General features: G+C 42.0%; 1 protein-coding gene across 10 annotated transcripts in view; it reads left to right on the top strand.

The window, feature by feature from the left end:
• The window catches only part of LOC126293764 (guanine nucleotide-binding protein G(q) subunit alpha), an 88,568-nt gene that overhangs the window by 30,174 nt on the left and 37,525 nt on the right, over window positions 1-20,869 (top strand). For 4 of the 10 annotated variants that reach the window (XM_049987142.1, XM_049987145.1, XM_049987148.1 and 1 more), the window contains 3 exons: window positions 12,994-13,123; window positions 13,498-13,651; window positions 20,631-20,738. In XM_049987142.1, coding sequence (XP_049843099.1) covers window positions 12,994-13,123; window positions 13,498-13,651; window positions 20,631-20,738 — 392 coding nt within the window. Of the gene's footprint in view, window positions 1-557; window positions 687-12,993; window positions 13,124-13,497; window positions 13,652-20,630; window positions 20,739-20,869 lie in introns of all 10 variants that reach the window. The other 6 variants (XM_049987146.1, XM_049987149.1, XM_049987150.1 and 3 more) reach the window with 3 other exon arrangements.

Raw genomic sequence — 20,869 nt, 5'->3', positions numbered from 1 at the left:
ACAGTGCACCAGTTACATTCTAGATTGTTTCCACTCTGATGAGGTGCGTTTGATAAAGCTTTGCCGCAGATTTTCACTAACGTTAACATATAGTCTGGATTATCTTATTCTTGAAGACTACTTTGGAACTGATTTTTGATTAAGATTATTATGAGTATATTGATTTTCCAGTGTTAAAAATTAGAGAGGAAATCAAGGTGGAAGAATGACCAGTATTTTCTGTATTACTAGTATGTGGCATTGTACATTCCTGAAGGATTAATGAAGGAAGTAAAAGTTTTTACTAGAGTTGTTGATAGTGGTAAAGACTTGTATGGTTGTGCAGCAGCCAGTTGTGATTCTTGGCATGTTTCAGAAGAAATAGACCATCCGGAAGCTGGTTGGAATTACACAATTATTGCTTTTTTTATGCATGTGCATGCTGTGTGTTGTAGTTTGTGTCGTTGAAGTGAACACAAGAATAAAGGACACCGAGGGGTGACTCTGCCCCCATAATGTGAATTTTCAGCTCCTGTCCATAATTAAAAAACAAAATGCATCGACTTGTGAATTTTCAGCTACCTGAGCGACTTAGAGAGGATCGAGAGATCTGACTTTCTTCCGACCGAACAAGACATCCTACGTGCACGTGTACCGACAACTGGCATCTTAGAGTATCCCTTTGACTTGGATTCCATAATATTTAGGTAAAGATGTGCAAAGATCATTCTTTGTGTCACATATTTGCAGTATCTCAAACTGCTGCTAACTGAAGCCCAATTGGTTGTTTGTGGGAGTAGACCCTGTAAGTTCAGGACAGTATGTACTGTCTTTCGCCTCAGAGTTTGACCCTTTTGCGTAGGTGCTTAGCTACTGTTGCCTTAGTCTCATATGTCACTCGTATGTTGCACACTAGAACAGAACTTTTCAATTTCAGACCATCTTCCTCAGTACTACCCCAGATCCTGTGCTGCATTCCTGTTTCTACTGTAGGCAGTAAAATACCTTTCCTCTCTTGTATTTTTGCGATAGGGGTATTTGTGATCTGAAATTGTCATGAATGGAAAGTTAAGTTTAGGATACTCTAATGTACCACTTAATATGCATGTCATACCATTTGAAAAGTATTGTGCAAAGGTGGCTCACTACTCCAAAGTTGCATCTGCTCAGCACATTTCTCTGTTTAACATTTTGTGAGTGCTCAGTTTATTTGACTGGGCATCAATGATGTGCATTTGGCTCTTTTATTTTTTGCTGGAAATGATACATGAGTTGCACGTGTAGTTTTCTGACCTGTCTGGTAGTTCAGTGTACTTTGCGGCCAATAACATCCACATGGATCCAGCCTACTTGCAGAGTACACTTGCATTTTATACTTCAGTTGTTATGTAGATGTAAAAAACCTGCAGGTCACACTCGATTTAAGTTTTATTACTGGTTTCACACATCAGATGCAAGTGTCATCAAATCTGTAGAAATCTGAGTTGGTGGCAACATCAGGTGAAGTAAATTACAAAAATTTGGCTTGCTTCTGGCTGGACAGTCCAGTTATGAAATCAGATCGCAGTGTTACCTGCGTGTGTTTTGTCTCTATATTATTTGCTGTGGTCGTTGCGTCCCCTACAGGCTATTTGCTATTGTAGTTCTTGCCTTTGTTTGTTTGTGATATGAGATCAAATTTATTGTATACTCTAGTTTGTCTATCTGTATCAAATTGTTGCCAGCCTTCACCACTCCTCCCAAAGCAATGGTAACTCATGATCACAAGAACCAGCCACAACAGTACAGCATTCTCAACCTGTCTTCCGAGGCCCTTGCACCTTGTGAATTATCTGTATTACACAAGGGTCTCATTATTAACCATAAGTCTACATTTAATCATGCTGCTTTGCTTATGGACCTACTTTCTTTAAAACTTGTTTAATTGGAAATATTACTTTGGAATCCAATCTCAAAACCTTTCCAACAGCAAACCTAACATTGAACTGTACTTTGAACAGTTCCAATTGTGATCAGAATTTGATCCATCACCCGTATGTCAAAATCCTTCAAAGAAGTTCTAACATACAATGTTGGTTCATGATCCTTCTTCAGTCCCTACAACATGGCTCTAACTGCCCTCTGCACAACTCCTGCACCTAAAAAAACTGATGACTCCATTATCCTCCTGGCAGACAAAGGATTTACCACTGTGGTACATGACTGAAGGAATTATGTATACTATATGATCAAAAGTGTCTGGACACCTGGCTGAAAATGACTTAAAAGTTGATGGCGCCCTCAATTGCTAATGCTGGAATTTAATACTGTGTTGGCCCACCCTTAGCCTTGATGACAGTTTCCACTCTCGCAGGCATACGTTCAATCACGTGCTTGAAGGTTTCTTGGGAATGGCAGCCCATTCTTCATGGAGTGCTGCACTGAGGAGAGGTATGTCGATCAGTGAGGCCTGGCACGAAGTCGGCGTTCCAAAACATCCCAAATGTGTTGTATAGAATTCAGGTCAGGACTCTGCAGGCCAGTCCATTACAGGGATGTTATTGTCGTGTAACCACTCCACCACAGGCCATGCATTAGGAAAAAGTGTTTGATTGTGATCAAAGATGAAATCGCCATCCCTGAATTGATCTTCAACAGTGGTAAGTAAAAAGATGCTTAAAACATCAAGGGTAGGCCTGTGATGTGATAGTGCCACACAAAACAACAAGGGGTGCAAGACCCCTCAATGAGAAACACGGAACGCCTCCGAATTTTACTGAAGTTGGCACTACAAACGCTGGCAGATGACGTTCACCGGGCATTCGCGAAACCCGCAACCTGCCATCGGATCGCCACATTGTGTACTATGATTAATCACTCCACACAATTTTTCCACTGTTCAGTCGTCCAATGTTTATGCTCTTTAGACCAAGTGTTTGGCATTTACCGGCGTGATGTGTGGCTCATGAACAGCCACTCGACCATGAAATCAAAGTTCTTTCTCCTTGCATTTAACTTTTATAGTCCTTGCAGTGGATCTTGAGGCAGTTTGGAATTCCTGTGTGATGGTCTGGATAGATGTCTGCCTATCTCACATTACAATCCTCTTCAACTGTCGGCGCCCTTTGCCAGTCAACAGGTTGGTCTGTATGTTTTTGTACTGTATGTGTCTCTTCAAGTTTCCACTTCACTATCACATCGGAAACAGTGAACCTAGGGATGTTTAGAAATATGGAAATCTCGCGTACAGGCGTATGATACAAGTGGCCACCCAATTACCTGACCACATTTGATTTCCACGAGTTCCGCAGAGCACCCCATTCTGCTCTCTCACAATGTCTAATGACTAGTGAGGTTGCTGATATGGAGTACCTGGTAGTAGGTGGCAGCACAATGCACCTAATATGAAAAACATATGTTTTTGGGGGTGTCTGGATACTTTTGATCATACAGCTCCTTACAAGAACTAATAATCCATAGTACTTCTTACCCCAACATGCACTCTCACCTTTTACGTTCTTTCTAAGGTCTACAAACACAACCCGTCCTGTAGTTGCTGGCTCCAAAGCACCCATTCAACACATATATCTGCCTTGGTTAATTGTTGTTGTTGTTGTTGTTGTTGTTGTTGTTGTTGTTGTTGTTGTTGTCTTCAGTCCTGAGACTGGTTTGATGCAGCTCTCCATGCTACTCTATCCTGTGCAAGCTTCTTCATCTCCCTGCACCTACTGCAACCCACATCCTTCTGAATCTGCTTAGTGTATTCATGTCTTGGTCTCCCTCTACAATTTTTACCCTCCGCACTGCCCTCCAATGCTAAATTGATGGTCCCTTGATGCCTCAGAACATGTCCTACCAACCAGTCCCTTCTTCTAGTCAAGATGCGCCACACACTCCTCGTCTCCCCAATACTTTTCAGTACCGTCTCATTAGTTACGTGATCTACCCATCTAACTTCAGCATTCTTCTGTAGCACCACATTTCGAAAGCTTCTATTCTCTTCTTGCCCAAACTATTTATCATCCACGTTTCACTTCCATACATGGCTACACTCCATACAAATACTTTCAGAAACGACTTCCTGATGCTTGGTTAATAAACACCCACAATCATAATGCAAAGACCCTCCTTCTGCAGTAAAGACACCAAATATTTCGTAGATCTGAAATCTGTATCTGTCCCACTCCCACCACACATCCTGCTTCTCACCACCGATACCTCTCTGTCAATACCAACATTCCCCATGTAAATAATCTGGCTGCCAGTCAACATCACCTCAACCAGTGCCCACCTGATTCCAGTCCTGTGACATCCTTCCTGCTCATTTTTGTCAACTTCATACTTGCTTTTGAAGGGCACATAAACAAATATATCAGGGGTGTGACCATGGAAGACAGGAGGCTCTTTCCTGTGCCAACATTTTCATTTGTTGATTGGAGGGGCCTTCTTTGGGATTCATAAGCCTTCAGTGCCTGGTTTGCTTCTTATGTATATGTGGCCAGAGCCGTGCACCGTGCCACATTTACCTGCCCGAGCCCGGATGTGGTTGACCACTCTGTCCCGTTGCCTACTCTCTGGATAGTCGAGCTCAAGTGTACTGGCAACGGAGTACATGAGCTGCGATGCGCTCTTGAGCCCCGCATCTCGTCTGGTACACAGCCGAGCCTGGGTGTCAACGAGGCACGGTGCAACTGGAAAACGGGCAGTGCTGGGAAGGCACCACATTCGTGTGGAACATGGAATTGATCCCTCAATCGTCCGCTTTCCTTTGAGAATAGCGAAGGTTTGATGTGGTACGAACAGCGCATTCTTGATCCTTTACAAAGAAAAATAATGTGTCATGTAAAGTGATTGATGTAACACAAAAAAGTATTTATTTTGACATGGAAGGAATTGAAATCAAAGCAAATGGTTTAGTAGCCACAATGCTTTTATAGAGCTGTGTACATTTCACCTGTACCGTATCAAAAACGCTGAAGCTTTTGCACAGTGGATAGCTCTAGTACACAATATTAAAGAATTTTACACTTTTCTGTTAATCTAAAAGTCTTCGTTATGGAACTGACCAGCTCAGTCCTTTGGAATTCGTCGAGGAGGATATGTCTGCTTTGCATGTGGCGTGACTTCAAAATTGGGGACCACAGAGGGTAAAGCCAGTTTAAAATTACTTTCGCTGCGAAGTTTGTTTCTGGATTTATTTCTTGATTATGTTTAAGAAGGAAAAGCCTTTATTTCTCACAGACATGTGGATGAGACATGTAGTAAACTTCTTACCACTTTATTTGATAGCATTGGAAACTCAAGTCTTTGAGTATAACCTGAAACTTATCAGCAACAGAGATTTATTTTCTGTAACTTAGGCACTGGAAGTTCCAAATAGCTGCTTCTTCAATTTGCACTTCCAAAATTATTCTCTTTTGCGAATGTTGTTATTACCAGATAGAGCAAGTAAATAGTGATTGGCATTTTTCGAAACCCCTTCACGTGTACCTTAATTTTATTCTTGACATTTTCATCCTAAGTAAGATGAATTTCTACTAGGAAATCATGAAGGGTATCGAAGCTCTCAGTTCAATTGGAATTCAGATTTCCCAAACTGCAAAGCTTTTAATAAACTATTCGTACAAAAAAATGCACATTACACAGGTATGTGTTTGGTCTGTAAAGTAATAACTTTCAATTGCTGACTTTTTTAACAAAATTTTTATCTAATACGCAACATTTGGAACCCAGACTTTTCCAAGTGAAAGATGTACCTCGTGAGAAAAAGTAAACAACATACGACAACAATTCTGCTGTGATGTAACCCTCTTACATCCATTTTAGTCTTCAGACTATTTCTCTAATGTGCCACTCTGGAACAGTGTGTGGAAAAATTAACTGTTAGATATTTCCGTACAAACTGATTTCTCTTGGTTTATGATGCTGAAATCTCTCCCTGTGTAAGTAGGGAACAAAAGTATTTTCAAATTCAGAGGAGAGAGTTCATGATTGAAATTTCGAAGGAGGAAAAAAATCTTACTGCAACATAACTCTTTCCTTTAATTATTGACACCTCAGTTTGTTTATCATATCCATGACGACACTCTCTCCCCTATTTCCTGATAATACAAAAAGAGCTGCCCTTCTTTGGACCTTTTTGATATCTTCCATCAATACTCTCCAGTAAGGATCCCATACCGCACAACAGTATTCTTGCAGAGGGTGGAGAAGTGCAGTAGAGCTGTCACATCTTCTAAGTGTTCTGCCAATAAAATGCAGTCTTTGGTTTACCTTTCGTGCAACAATATCTCTGCAATTTTTCCGATTGAAGTTGTTCGTAATTGACTCCTTTAGTAGCTGTGGACACAGATTGGCACACAGTATTTGCAGCTAAATGGGTACGTCACATGATTGCCTTAGCATTATGGGCACCTTTCGTCACATTCTTGTCACTTCTTTGAACACACTGTAAGTGAGATGTATTTCAGAAAATATAAAATTTCTGAAACAGTGATTTTGGTGATGATGCAGTGCACTCCTAGAGGCAACTTTAGACGACCAATTGCAGTTTACCGTATTCCACAGCACTAATTCAGTTCAGAGCGTTTGAGGTGAACACATGCTAAAGGGTTTGGCTAATTCCATGATGGAGAACTCTTTACAGTGAGGTGGGAAATGACTGGAAGAGTTGTATATTGTGCTACAAGAGAATTGATTTAAATACTGCAGAACAAGAGAAGTGTTGTGCACCACATGGAAGTTACTGTTGAAATTCTGAGTCTGTACACTAAGAGGAGTCTGACAACATATTATTTCCTGATGCACCCAAAATGTAAAATGACCGTGATGAGAAAATAAGATAAATTATAGCTGGTACAGAGGCTTAGTGACATTCATTCTCCTGAGCCAGTGTTCGCAAATGGGACAGTGGAGAATGATGTACTCTTCACCATACACTAGGGTGGCTTGCAGAGTAGGTGTAGAGATAGACTGGATGTAAAATGGCTTCAGAATGTCACATCACTTCAGTTGAGGCAATCATCTGACTGAACAGTGCATGCTATGCTGCAGCCTCTTCTCCCATTTTGGTTCGGGCAGACTCCACAGTGTTCCCCAAACTTAGTCACATGAGGCCCGAACGAGGTCTAGCCCATTCTTTGAAAAGCTGAAGGAGTAAAATACATGAAGCAAAAAATTATCTACAGTTTGTACGGAAATCAGACTACAATTATAAAAGTCAAAGGATGAAAGGGAGGCATTAGTTGATAAGGGAGTGAGAAAAGGTTGCAGGCTTGTGTCTACATCTTCATACATACTCCAAAACCCACCATATAGCATGTGGCAGAGGGTTCCCTATACAACTATTAGTCATTTCCGTTCCTGTTCCACTCGCATATAGAGCAAGGGGACAATATCTGTCGGTGTGCCTCCTTACAAGCCCTAGTTTCTTTAATCTTTATGGTCCTTATGTGAAATGTACGTTGTCAGTAGTAGAATCATTCTGCTTTCAGCTTAGAGTGCCAGTTCTCCAAATTTTCTCAGTAGTGTTCATCAAACAGAACGTTTCCTTCCCTCAAGGGATTCCATTTGTGTTCCCAAAGCATCTTAGTAATACTTGCATGTTGTTAGAGTCTTACCAGTAGCAAATCTTGCAGTCCACCTCTGAATTGCTTCGATGCCTTCCTTCAGTCAGACGTGCTGTGGATCCCAAACATTTGAGCAGTACTCAAGAATGGGTTGCACTAGTGTCCTGTATGAACCACACTTTCGTAAAATTCTCTCAATTAACCAAAGTCGACCATTCACTTTCCCTACTACAATCCTTACATGCTCATATCACTTTGCAAAATTATGCCTGAATATTTAAACAACAGGCCTGTGTCAAGCAGGACACTACTAATGCTGTATCCGAACATTACGCAAAATTTTATTTTATTTTATTTATTTATTTACCTTTTTTTTTTTTAAAGCCCTGCTCATCCACATTAACGTACATTTTTCTACATTTCCATGTAGCTGTCATTTATCACATGAATTGTAAATTCTGTCCTAGCCATCTTGTATGCTCCTGCAGTCACTTAATGACAGTGTCTTCCTGTACACCCCAGCGTTGTAAGCAAACAGCCGCAGATTGCTGCTCACCCTGTCCGTCAGATCATTTGTGTGTATAGAAAAGAGAGCAGTACTCTCACACTTCCCTGGGGCACTATGGATGATAATCATGTCTCTGATGAACATTCACTTTGGAGGACAACAAACTGGATTCTGTTGCTTGACCTCTCTCATCTTAGTCGATCTGTACATTGAGAAAACGGAGGAGGAAACGGGAGAAATATGGAAAGGGAATTAAAAGTAAGAACAGTTGAACAAAATGGATAGTGCCATGAAAGAGATTACATTAGGAAATGGGACACTAAAAGTAGTAATCTAGTTTACTGTTTGGGCAGCTGTATAACTGTCAGTGGCCAAAATAGAGAGGTTATAACATGCAAACTGCTATAGCTAATAGCCAGTACGTCCACCTTTGGCACGGGTAACAGCATCGACATGCCGGGGCGTGGAAACGATACAGTCTTTGTAGGTCACTGGAGGGAGTTGGCACCACATCGGCACACAAAAGTTGCCTAATTCTGGGGAGGGGTTCCGTGAAGTCGGATGCTACGTTCAGTCGTATCGCAAATGTGTTCGATCGGGTTCAGATCTGGCGAGTTGGGTGGCCAGCATATCAATTGGAACTCGCCACTGTGTTCCTCGAACCACTCCGTTGCCTCCTGGCCTTGACAGGGTGCGTTATCTTATTGGAAAAATGCCACTGCCATCAGGGAACACGATTCTCAGGAAAGGTTGTATTAGGTCTGCGACCAGTGTACCATACTCGTTTCTGTCACGATACCTCGAACGAGCTCCACTGGACACACGGATGCCCGTATGTATGTTCCCCAGAGTATAATGAAGATGGCACCAGTTTGTCTCCTTCCCACAATGGATATATCGAGGAGCCATTCCCCTGGAAGACGACAAATTCGTGCCCTCCCATTGGAACGGTGAAGAAGGTATCTGGATTTATCGGGCCGTGCAACGCTCTGCTACTGCGCCGACGTCCAGTGCCGGCGGTCCCCCATGCCTGTTTGTCGTAGTTGCCGATGTTGTGTTAACATTGGCACTAACGTGGATCGTTGGCTGTGGAGGCCCATCGTTAAGAGTGTTAAGTGCACTGTGTGTTGAGACACACATGTACTCTGCTCGGCTTTAAAGTCCTGATGTCAGTACCGCCATAGTTCGCCACCTGTCTTCTTTTACCAGTCTGCCCATCCTATGACATCCAACATCTGTAATGAGGGTGGCTGTTGTAATGCACCTCTTTCTCCGGGGGGCAAGTATTAATTATTATCAGTAGTAGTATATTAAGCTACAAATTATCATTTTAAACGTGTGCGGTCACCCTGGTGTGCCTAGTCGACCACCAGTCCCCGTCACGCTGTTCACTCTAACAACAGAGTACATACAGGGTTGAAAACATTGAGAAACATCATATTTGGCTGCCCGTTGTACCCGTTCTCTAAATGTTCTCAGTGGTATGTTGTGGGGAACGGATCGAACCGTCGTACTTCGCCTATATCGGTCAATCGTCCACTCCAAGCTGGATTATGGGAGCTTCGTATACTCTTCTTCACGGCTGTACATCTTACGCCGCCTCAACTCCATACTACATCTGGGTTTACGTCTTGTGATCAGAGCGTTTTATACTAGTCCTGTCGAGAGTCTACATGCTGAAGCCGGTGAATTGCCACTCGCCTATCGGCGCGATATACTACTTTGTCGTTATTCCTGTCGGCTACTGTCAATGCCCGACCACACGCCGTATCGTTCCTTTTTTGACAACTCTCTCGACGATCAATACAGGTTGTATGTCTCTGCCCTGCTACCCCCTGGAGTTCGCTTTCGTCGCCTCCTTCAATGCCTTGATTTTTCACTCCCTGCAACCTTTAGAGTTGGCGAGAGCCACACGCCACCTTGGCTCCAGGCTCAGGTTTGCATTCCCCTTGACCTCAGCTCGCTCCCAAAGGAGGTTATCCCCGGTTCGGTTTACCACTCCCGTTTTGTCGAACTTCGTTCGAAGTTCATTAATATGACCGTCATTTATACAGATGACTCTGAGACCAATGAAGCTGTCGGGTGTTCTTTTATTGTCGGGGCACAAAGTTTCAAATACTGGTTACATGGCCATTATTCTTTATTCGCAGCTGAGCTCTTTGCCATCTAAGAGGCTGTTCTTTACATCTGCCACCACCGACATTCTGCTTATGTCATCTGCTCCGATTCTCTGAGTGCCATCCAGAGCCTCAGTGATCCGTATCCGGTTCACCCTTTTGTGCACCGGATCCAACGCTCTCTTCAGCAGCTGGCGGACGACGGTTTTCCGGTTACCTTTATGTGGGTTCCTGGCCACGTCGGTATCCCTGGGAACGAAGCTGCAGATTCCACGACCAAGGCTGCGGTTCTCCAGCCTCGGATGGCTTATTGTTGTGTCCCTTCATCAGATTGTAGCGGGGTCATTTGTCGGCGCATTTTATCGCTGTGGCATGCCAGTTGGGCTGCACTTATGGACAACAAACTTCGGGCCTTGAAACCTCTTCCCGCGGCTTGGACGTCCTCCTCACGCCCTTCTCGGCGGGAGGAGGTCGTTTTGGCCCCGCTACAAATTGGACACTGCCGGTTCAGCCATCGCCATCTGCTGACGGCTGTGCTGGCGCCGTTCTGTCCATGTGGGCGATTGCTGACGGTCCGCCACATTTTAACGTCCTGTCCGGATTTTACTACACTGTGTCTTGATCTTGGCCTGCCATGTACGCTGGATGCCATTTTAGCGGATGACCCAGGAGCTGCTGCTCCCGTTCTTCATTTTATCAACTTGACACACCTGTCTCAGGACGTTTGATTATGATGGTGGTTTTTTAAATCATATGCCTGTTAATACGTCTTTTATAGTGTTGTCCCTTTTAGTTGCTGTTTTAACCTTGTGCCTCGCTGTGCACTCCTAACTTAGTCAGGGCGCTAAATGACCATTGTAGTTGTGCGCCACAAAAAGAAACATGTGACATCACAATTTGAATTTAGAGTGATATAACTTTCTTACCTTTATTGGTTGTTGTTGCGAGCTCGTCGTCCAGTGATGAATCTCGCCATCCGTTGTTTGTTAAACCAATTTGAGGTATTTTGCTGCGTAAGAACTGACACACATTTAAACTTCCAACTTTTATTCAAAAATTTTCATTGTAACAGCTTTTCTAATACATCATTTCATTCCCTCTATCCTTGACCTTCTCAAAGCACGCGTATTACAAGGCGTCTCGACACTGACTGCCCATTGTCTCTACACTCGCCAACAACCGACTCCTGTTCAGAGCTTACAGACTGTGCAGTACTGCCAGCCTTTGTTATATATCGATATTTTACACATTGCACATATACATATATGAAAAACATAGTATGAAAAGTGTTTATAATACAGTTCTGTGGCAATATACCTCATTATTGTCGTCATATTAACAGTTTTGTAACATAATAATAATATTTCACTTCATGTTTACGTAATTAAAGTTCACTTGCTCCTTCAAGTTGATTGATGGCACCGCGCACCTTGCCAGCCGGTGGTATCAGTAGTTTCAGTAGTCCGTTACATTACACCGTCCAGCTCCGTGATGTCCAGACACAGTTTCACTGGTCACGGCACTCCTCGAACACCTGACAGTTCGTGCAGTTTCCGAAATGCTCGTGCTTAGCCTCCAGGCAATCACAGTCTGCCCTCGATCGAACTCTGATATATCACATGCCTAGCCCTCTCTACACACAGACAGAATGCTCTCTGATACTGTGAGCACCGTGCATGTGTCTGACTAGCAGTCACCCCTCACTAGATAGCGCTGCCATTGCCTGGACAGGCCTATATCGAAAGTAGGTATGTGGTCGTAATTTTCTGGCTGATTGTTGTATGCATTAAAGACTGCAAGCAAGAAAAGAATTAAAGTTTTTGAAATGTAGTTCTGCAAAATAAAGCTGAAAATTAGACAAATAGATTGCATGCTTAATGTGGTGGTACTGAACTGATTTACAGGGAAAAAGAAAGTTGTATCACAACTTAACGAAAAGAAGGGATGGATTGATAGGATACATTCTGAGGCGTGAAAGAATTATCGACTTGATAATAATAGGAAGTGTGGAGGGTAAAAATTGTAAATGCAGACTGTGAAACGCAGCAGACAATGCAGTAAACAGATTGAAGTTGATGTAAGTTGCAGTCGTAATGTAGAGGTGAAGATGCTCACACGGAATAGACCAGTGAGGAGAGCTACACCGAGCGTCTTTTTGCACCGGCAGTGTGAATGCTTTCTAGGAAGCGTGCTCATGGTGGGAGAAATGTTGATAATTGTCTGTAATAACAGATTTATTTTCCACAAACTGAATAATCCGAATTTATTTGCTTATTTTGTTGATGCATGATCATCCTGGAAAAATTCTGTTGTCCGTTGGCATTTGTAACTGCTTTAACACTGTTTGCTTCTGGAGTGTGCAAATTTGTAGAAATCAATGTTACTAAATTGATGTAAGTTTGTGAATATGGTGAGTGGGTGAGTGGAGAGGGGAAGTAAAGGGGTAAGTAAGTCATAAACAATGCTTTCAAGAACCTTAATAGATTATTAATTTAGTATTATTATTTTCCTTTCTTTTGCTTTCCTTAGTTTGACTTCACTTAGCTAAAATTAGACCTTCAAGAACAGTAATAGTATTGCCTGCACTTGCTTCATTTCTAATAACTCTTGGTTATGTCTTATTGATTATACAGTAATAGTATGTAATAATACTGTGTTTATTGATCAGTTTAATAAGTATTCTCAGCAATTTAATTTTATGAATTTAAAGTTTTGTATAAATGTAAATTTGAATCAAACTCTCACAAATAGTGTGATATTTCCAGAGGTGACACTATTTTAAAATATAACATTTTGTATGAATGTCTCGAGCATGTTACTGCATTTGTACTGTCTCCCACAGGATGGTAGATGTAGGAGGACAGCGTTCGGAGAGAAGGAAGTGGATACACTGCTTTGAAAATGTTACTTCCATTATCTTCCTGGTAGCATTAAGTGAATACGACCAAATTCTGTTTGAATCTGAAAATGAGGTGAGCATTTTTGGTCTTCCTTGTAGACCTAATTGTGCCTCCCTGATTCATAATTGTTTTATCTATAATTCTTTTAACCTGAGCATTAATATCGAGTATTCCCAGTCGATCTTATTTATGAGTGACCTTTAAAAAATCATCATTTAGTATCCTATGTGTCAGTGCTATTAATTAAAACTTGTACTTGTTGCGTATCAGATGCAATTGGCACCTGAAACGGGATTAATATTAAGTATTCCTAGTAGATCTTATTTATGAGTGGCCTTTAAAAAACATCATTTAGTGTCCTATGTGTCAGTGCTATTAATTAAAACTTGTACCTATTGCATATCAGATGCGATTGGCACCTGAAACGGTGTTCAAAATTGTTGCAGAATCGGATGGAAGAAAGCAAAGCATTGTTTAAAACGATCATAACATATCCCTGGTTCCAACACTCCTCAGTCATCCTGTTCTTGAACAAGAAGGATCTCCTTGAAGAGAAAATCATGTATTCACATCTAGTAGACTATTTTCCAGAATATGATGGTAAGTATTTCGTAATAAAGTGGTGAGAAATAGGCTCTTTAGGAGAAGATTTAGTGATGATAATAATAATAATAGTAATAGTAATTGTAATAATTCTGTGACTCGACAATCCAGTGCAGGTCTTTAAATTGGACACCACTTCACCAATTTGTGTCTCCCAAAAACTGCCTCTATAGTCCTGGGGAAAGAGGACCTAATGTAAAAGCTAGGTTGAAGGCAGTGAACATTGTGATTCAACAAAAGGCAGTCACAATAAAAAGTAAGGGAAAATATCTGTTGAAATATACACACTCAACAAAGTACAGGGTGTTTCAAAATGAATATCTGGGATTTAAGATCTCTTAGCATTTCTTGCATTCAACTTAAAATTGTAAATAATACGTCAAATAAAAGACTTCTCAACATTATGAGAAGAAAAGTTGCTACTCACCATAGAGCAGGGATGCTAAGTCTCAGATAGACACGACAAAAAGACTCACAAATATAGCTTTTGGCCGTTAAGGCCTTTGTCAGCGACTCTCTCTCTCTCTCTCTCTCTCTACCTCCCCCCACCCCCCCCCCCCCACCCACACACACACACGGCTGTGGTTTCAGTTGACTTAAACCATGCTGCAAGCATCAGCACCAGTGCATAATGGGAGTGGCAACTGGGTTGGGAAAATGAGGAGCAGGCTGGGGTGGAGAAGGGGGAGATAGTATAGTGAGGGTGCCGCACAGTGAAGTGAAGTGCTGCAGGTTAGGCAGAGGCCAGCGAGAGGTGGTTGGGGGGGGGGGGGGGAGGAAAAGGAGAGAAATAAAGAGACTGCTGGGTGTGGTGGTGGAATGGCAGCTGTGTAGTGCTGGAATGTGAACAGAGAAGGGGCTGGATGGGCGAGGACAGTGAGTAACGAAGGTTGAGGCCCCTGTTTATGGGAGCGTAGGACTTATTGCAGAGAAATTTCCCACCTGCATAATTCAGAAAAACTGGTGTTGGTGGGAAGGATCACAGGCTGTGAAGCAGTCATTGAAATGAAGGATATCATGTTTGGCAGCGTGTTCAACAGGGTGGTCCACTGGTTTCTCGGCCACAGTTTGTCGGTGGCCATGTGGACAGGCAACTTGTTGGTTGTTACTGGTTTCATAGGTAGCCCTGCCTCTGATGGGGCAGGTGATGTTAATGACCGGACTGGAATAGGTGGTGGTGGTGGTGGTGGTGGTGGTGGTGGGAGGATGTATGGGACATGTCTGGCATCTAGGCCTGTTACAGGGTTATGAGTCATGAAATAGGGGATTGGAAGCAGGGGTAACATTTTGTTTGCAAAGTTGGTACATATTGACTTGGTGTGTATTTTGTGGCGAATGGTGCTCACATTGAACACACATAAGAGAAACTATTAGAGTTGTTATTTCATTGAATGTATTATTTACAACTGTGAGTTGAATGCAAGAAATGTTAGAAAGCTTTAATACCCAGATATTGAATTTGAAGCTCCCTGTACTACTACTTTATATTTTGTTTCATCCACTGAGGGATAGTCAACTTATTTGTAGTTAGATTTTAGTCAGCACTCCCGTACAATAAGTGGGGAAGCCAATTTGCAATGCTGATGGGAAACAGCCTTCAGCATTCTGAATCTTGAAATTTCAAATGCTAATGAGAGGTCAGTTCTTGGCTTGTGTAGGCTCGTCTACCCATTTATTCAGCTGTGACTAAGGAAAGTGATAAAAGCTCCTAAAAAAGCTGTGTATTTAATATAAAGCTTTTACTATGTAGGCTGTATCATTAATCATCAAAAATGAGCAGCTGAGAGATGGGTGGCATTTTGAAACACATACCACCAATTGTCAAGCTTTCAAGATATCGCTCTTTTCCTGGTCCTCAGTTGCAGTTGACCTGAAAGGAGGTTGTGGAGGAAGAGGAAAAGATTGTAGCAGTTAGGAGAGGGGATGATGTGTGAGGCAGGAGAAAGAGTAATTAATCATCTAGCCTCAACAGTGTTGGAAAAGGTCAGCCACTAATGTATTCGTGGAGGAAAATAATTACTATTTGTTCTGTTTCAGTTCTGTAGCTAAGCAGTTGTATTTTTCTCTATTTAGTTTAATTTCAGTTGATTTTGGACCCACGAGGCTCTATCCCCAACTAGAAACTGGGTGACAGAGTTTTATACTGTTAACTTTTTTTGGTAGACAGCAAGAGTGGATAGATACGAAAATTACTACAGAGTTGGTTGAGTATCACATGGGCCAAAAATACTCACAGGAGTACATCATAGCAGGAAAGCAGGGATAATCAAAGGTAGATCAGGAGAGGAACTGTTTGGTTTTAATAGAAGCTGGGCTCTCAAGAAGGAATTCTAGCTCTGTAGTTAGTAATAATAAGGAAGATCTATTGTTCACAGTATCATCACAATACTGACAATACCAGAAAAATTTGATACACATCATATATTTATAGATCACCCTATGACAATAACAGAAAGGAGCTTAATAAGGCAATGGTAGCGTTGGACATTCCTAATGAATTGAAGGACTTTGGTGAAAGCTACTATGCAAAACATCATAGTCAGATTATGATACAAAATAATGTATGTTACCAAGTGTGATGATCACAAAAAATGAAACACGTAAGATTAATTATCTTGTCTTGTACTTAATATAGCCTTGGGAAATATTATAAGAGATGTGGGCATGAGTACTAGGTGGTTTACCCTGAAAAAATTGGTTCAGGTGATGGTATAAGCAGATGAAATTGATATAATTGCAAGAATGCCAAGAGCAATGAAAGAAACCTTTACCAGATTGAAAGAGCTGCTAGAAATATGAATCTACAGATAAAAAAAGAACTAATTACCTGCCTGCAACTAAAGAAAATTATCCTAATGAAACCCTATTTGTAGACATTGGTTCGTGTATATTTGGTGTCGGGTGTAATATCACATACCACGGATCGAAATAAAACTGTAAGAAGTCTCTGTTCTGAAACCCAAAAATGAAAATTATCTGTAAACAAGTGCTGCCTTGGCAACAGAAAATATCTGAAATATGGTCTGGTGTTCAGGAAAACTGAGGTCTATGCCAACATACACTGAGGTGAAAAAAGTCATGGGACCCCTCCTAATACACTACTGGCCATTAAAATTGCTACACCAAGAAGAAATGCAGATGATAAATGGGTATTCATTGGACAAATACATTATACTAGAACTGACATGTGATTACATTTTCACACAATTTGGGTGCATAGATCCTGAGAAATAAGTACCCAGAACAACCACATCTGGCCGTAACAACGGCCTTGATACGCCTGGGCATTGAGTCAGAGTTTGGATGGTGTGTACAGGTACAGCTGCCCATGCAGCTTCAGCACAGTACCACAGTTATCAAGAGTAGTGACTGGCGTATCATGATGAGCCAGTTTCTCGGCCACCATTGACCAGACGTTTTCAATTGGTGAGAGATATGAAGAATGTGCTGGCCAGGGCAGCAGTCGAACATTTCCTGTATCCAGAAAGGCCCATACAGGACCTGCAACATGCAGTTGTGCATTATCCTGCTGAAATGTAGGGTTTCGCAGGGATCGAATGAAGGGTAGAGCCACAGGCCATAACACATTTGAAATGTAATGCCCACCGTGTTGTCAATGCGAACGATTGGTGACAAAGACGTGTAACCATTGGCACCCTATATCATCACGCGGGTGACACGCCATTATGGCGATGACGAATACACGCTTCCATGTGCATTCGCCTCGATGTTGCCAAACATGGATGCTATCATCACTGATGCTGTAAACAGAACCTGGATTCATCCGAAAAAATGATGTTTTGCCATTTGTGCACCCAGGTTCGTCGTTGAGTACACCATCGCAGTCGCTCCTGTATGTGATGCTGTGTCAAGGGTAACCGCAGCACGGTCTCCGAGGTGATAGTCGACGCTGCTGCAAACATCTTCGAACTGTTGGTGCAGATGGTTGTTGTCTTCCAAACGTCCCCATCTGTTGACTCAGGGATAGAGACGTGGCTGCACAATCCATTGCAGCCATATGGATAAGATGCTTGTCATCTTGACTGCGAGTGATACGAGGCCGTTGGGATCCAGCACGGCATTCTGTATTACCCTCCTCAACCCACCGATTCCATATTCTGCTAATGGTCATTGGATCTCGACCAACGCGAGATGCAATGTCATAATATGATAAACCGCAATAGCGATAGGCAACAATGCAACCTTTATCAGAGCCGAAAATGTGATGGTACGCATTTCTCCTTCTTACACGAGGCATCACAACAGCGTTTCACCAGGCAACGCCGGTCAACTGCTGTTTGTGTATGAGGAATCGGTTGGGAATTTTCCTCATGTCAACATGTTGTAGGTGTTGCCACTGGCGCCAGCCTTGTGTGAATGCTCTGAAAATGTAATCATTTGCATATCACAGCATCTTCTTCTTGTCAGTTAAATTTCGCATCTGTAGCACGTCATCTTCGTGGTGTAGCAGTTTTAATGGCTCCTTTAGCCCTGTGTAATACAGCAAATGATGTGGCATGAACTAAACAAGTAACTGGAAGGCCCCTTATGTTGTTACAATAACATCCATAACTGCGGAAGTGTTGCCGGTGCAGAATAAGGTGCACAAACTGACCTCTCAATTACGTCCCGTAAACATTTGATGGGATTCGTGTTTGGCGATCTAGGAGGCCAAATCGTTAGCTTGAATTGTCCAGAATGTTTTTCGATCCATTTGGGAACAGTTGTGGTCCAGTGATACAGCACGAGGTCATCCGTAAGTTGCCATTATTGTTTGGGAATGTGAAGCCTATAAATGGCTGCAAAAGGTCTAAAAGTAAGCAAACATAACCATTTCCAGTCATTAACTGGTTCAGTTGGACCAGTCCACATCAGTATGGAATCACCACCAGATTGACAACTTGGGTCCATGGCTTTGTGGGGGCTGCATCACACTCGAACTCTACCATCAGCTCTTACCAACTAAAATCATGATTCACCTGACCAGGCCACGGTTTTCCAGTCATCTAAGGTCACGAACCCTGGAGAGGGGCTGCAGGCAATGCTGGCTCTTAGCAAAGACACACGTCAGTCGTCTGCTGCCCTATCTCGTTAATATCCAATTTTGTCACACAATCATAACAGATCATTTAATCGTACATCCCACACTGCAGTTATTTCCCACAGTATTGCTCGCCAGTTAGCACTGACAACCCCACGCAAACACGTCTGCTCTCAGTTGTTAACAAAGACTGTCAGCAATTGTTTTGTGCACGGTGAAAGGTCATGCCTGATATTTAGTAATCTTTCCACAATTTTAACACTGTTGATTCAAATTCCAAAATGGAATATCCCACGCGTCCAGCTCCAACTACCTTTCCGCATTCAGAGTCTGTTAATTCCCGTTGTGTGATCATAATCACGTTGGAAACCTTTTCACTTGAATCACTCAAGTACAAATGACAGTCCCATCTATGCACTTCCCTTTTATACCTCTTGTACATGGTACTACTTCCGTACATACTGTATTTAATGGGCAATGAGATGCTACTGGCTGTGAGATTTTTTAAGCAATGTTTATAAAAATAGCAACTGTCAATGGCCAAACTAAAAAAAATGGTTTTAAAACCAAACTGACCTCTAAAATCCCTGAAAATTGTCATTTGCACTTTCAAACAATGGAAAATCCAGGATGGAATGTAACAATATTAGGAAAGGAACATTGCTACTCACTATATAGCATAGAAGCTGAGTCACAAATGAAGCTTTTGGCCATCAAGGCATTCGTCAACTGCTCCCCCCCCCCCCCCCCCCCCTTACACACACACACACACACACACACACACACACACACACACACACACACACACACACACACACACACACACACACACAAACAAACAAACAAACAAACAAACTGCAGTCTCAGGCAACTGAAACCACTGAGTGTGCTTAGTTGCCCGAGACTACAGTTGTGTGTGTGTGTGTGTGTGTGTGTGTGTGTGTGTGGTCTATTGTTGAAGGAGGCCTTAATGGCTGAATATTTGTGACAGTCTTTTTATTGTGCCTGCCTGTGACTCAGCATCTCTACTATATGGTGAGTAACAATTTTCCTTTTCGTAATATTGTCATTTAAACTTACCCATTTCTCTCTTATATACACTTCAAATGGTTTATTTATTGAAACATCAAATCCTTCCCAGAAATTGTTTTCCTTCTGTTCCATAATGTTGAAGCAATTCTTTTGCGACCTGCTGTCTGCTCTTCGCACAGATCATGCGGAACCATCTGACACCAACTTTTCTCATCTTTAACTTTTCAGTTCCGAGTTTGTAAACGAAGTGACAAGACATTCTGGCTTCACATGCAAATTCCTCACGTCTTACATTGATCTTCTCTCAAAATGTCATTTACTATAACCTTAGAGGTGGTCTGGTTGCAGTTAATAGCCTTCACCTTTTTGGGCCATCCTCAGTGCTTAGCTGACCTTCACAAAACGAGTGGACCACCAAGATACTGTGCTGAGTAGACCACCAAGATACTGTGCTGTGATCCACTGCACTAGTCCCTCACACTGCTCTGAGTGTTGTATAAATTTGAATAAATATATTGTATAAATAGTAATAAATGTCTTTTCACACAGGGATTCAATTTTAACATAAGAACACTGGTCACTGTCTGTAATCTTTTTAATCATGACACATTGACACAAACCAGCACACACATATATGACCATCGCACCTAAAGTTTTGCTCATGACTTGACATGAATTTCAAGTTGATCAGACCTCTGTAACAGTTATGCAGGTGCAGTGTACAGAACTTTTGAAATGACCCTCATAGCTTCTCAGTGTATGTAAGACTAAAGCATAGAAAAAACTTTAGTGTTTGTGACCTTGAAATGCACAAGTAAATTAATTTGGTGACTGATTTGATTTTGTGCTTCAGACCGCAGTAGTTATCTGAAACAGTACGTTGCAATGACTGTTTTTGTTTAGGGCCAAAGCAAGATCACATTGGTGCACAGGAGTACATTCTGAAGATGTACATGGCACAGAATCCCGACCCTGATCGCATGTGTTATTCTCACTTCACTGTCGCTACAGGTCAGACCTATTATTCTCGTACCTAGGTTTGTTGCTACCGTTGGGTGCAGAGTAGGGATAAAAGTATTTCAGCTTACAGAAAACCTTTTCTTCCTTTTTGACCTCGTAATTGGACACTAACTGCTTCTCCA

This window comes from Schistocerca gregaria, chromosome 10 (genome assembly GCF_023897955.1).
Source record: "Schistocerca gregaria isolate iqSchGreg1 chromosome 10, iqSchGreg1.2, whole genome shotgun sequence".
NCBI lineage: Eukaryota > Metazoa > Arthropoda > Insecta > Orthoptera > Acrididae > Schistocerca > Schistocerca gregaria.
This window is presented reverse-complemented; position numbering and strand designations above follow the sequence as displayed.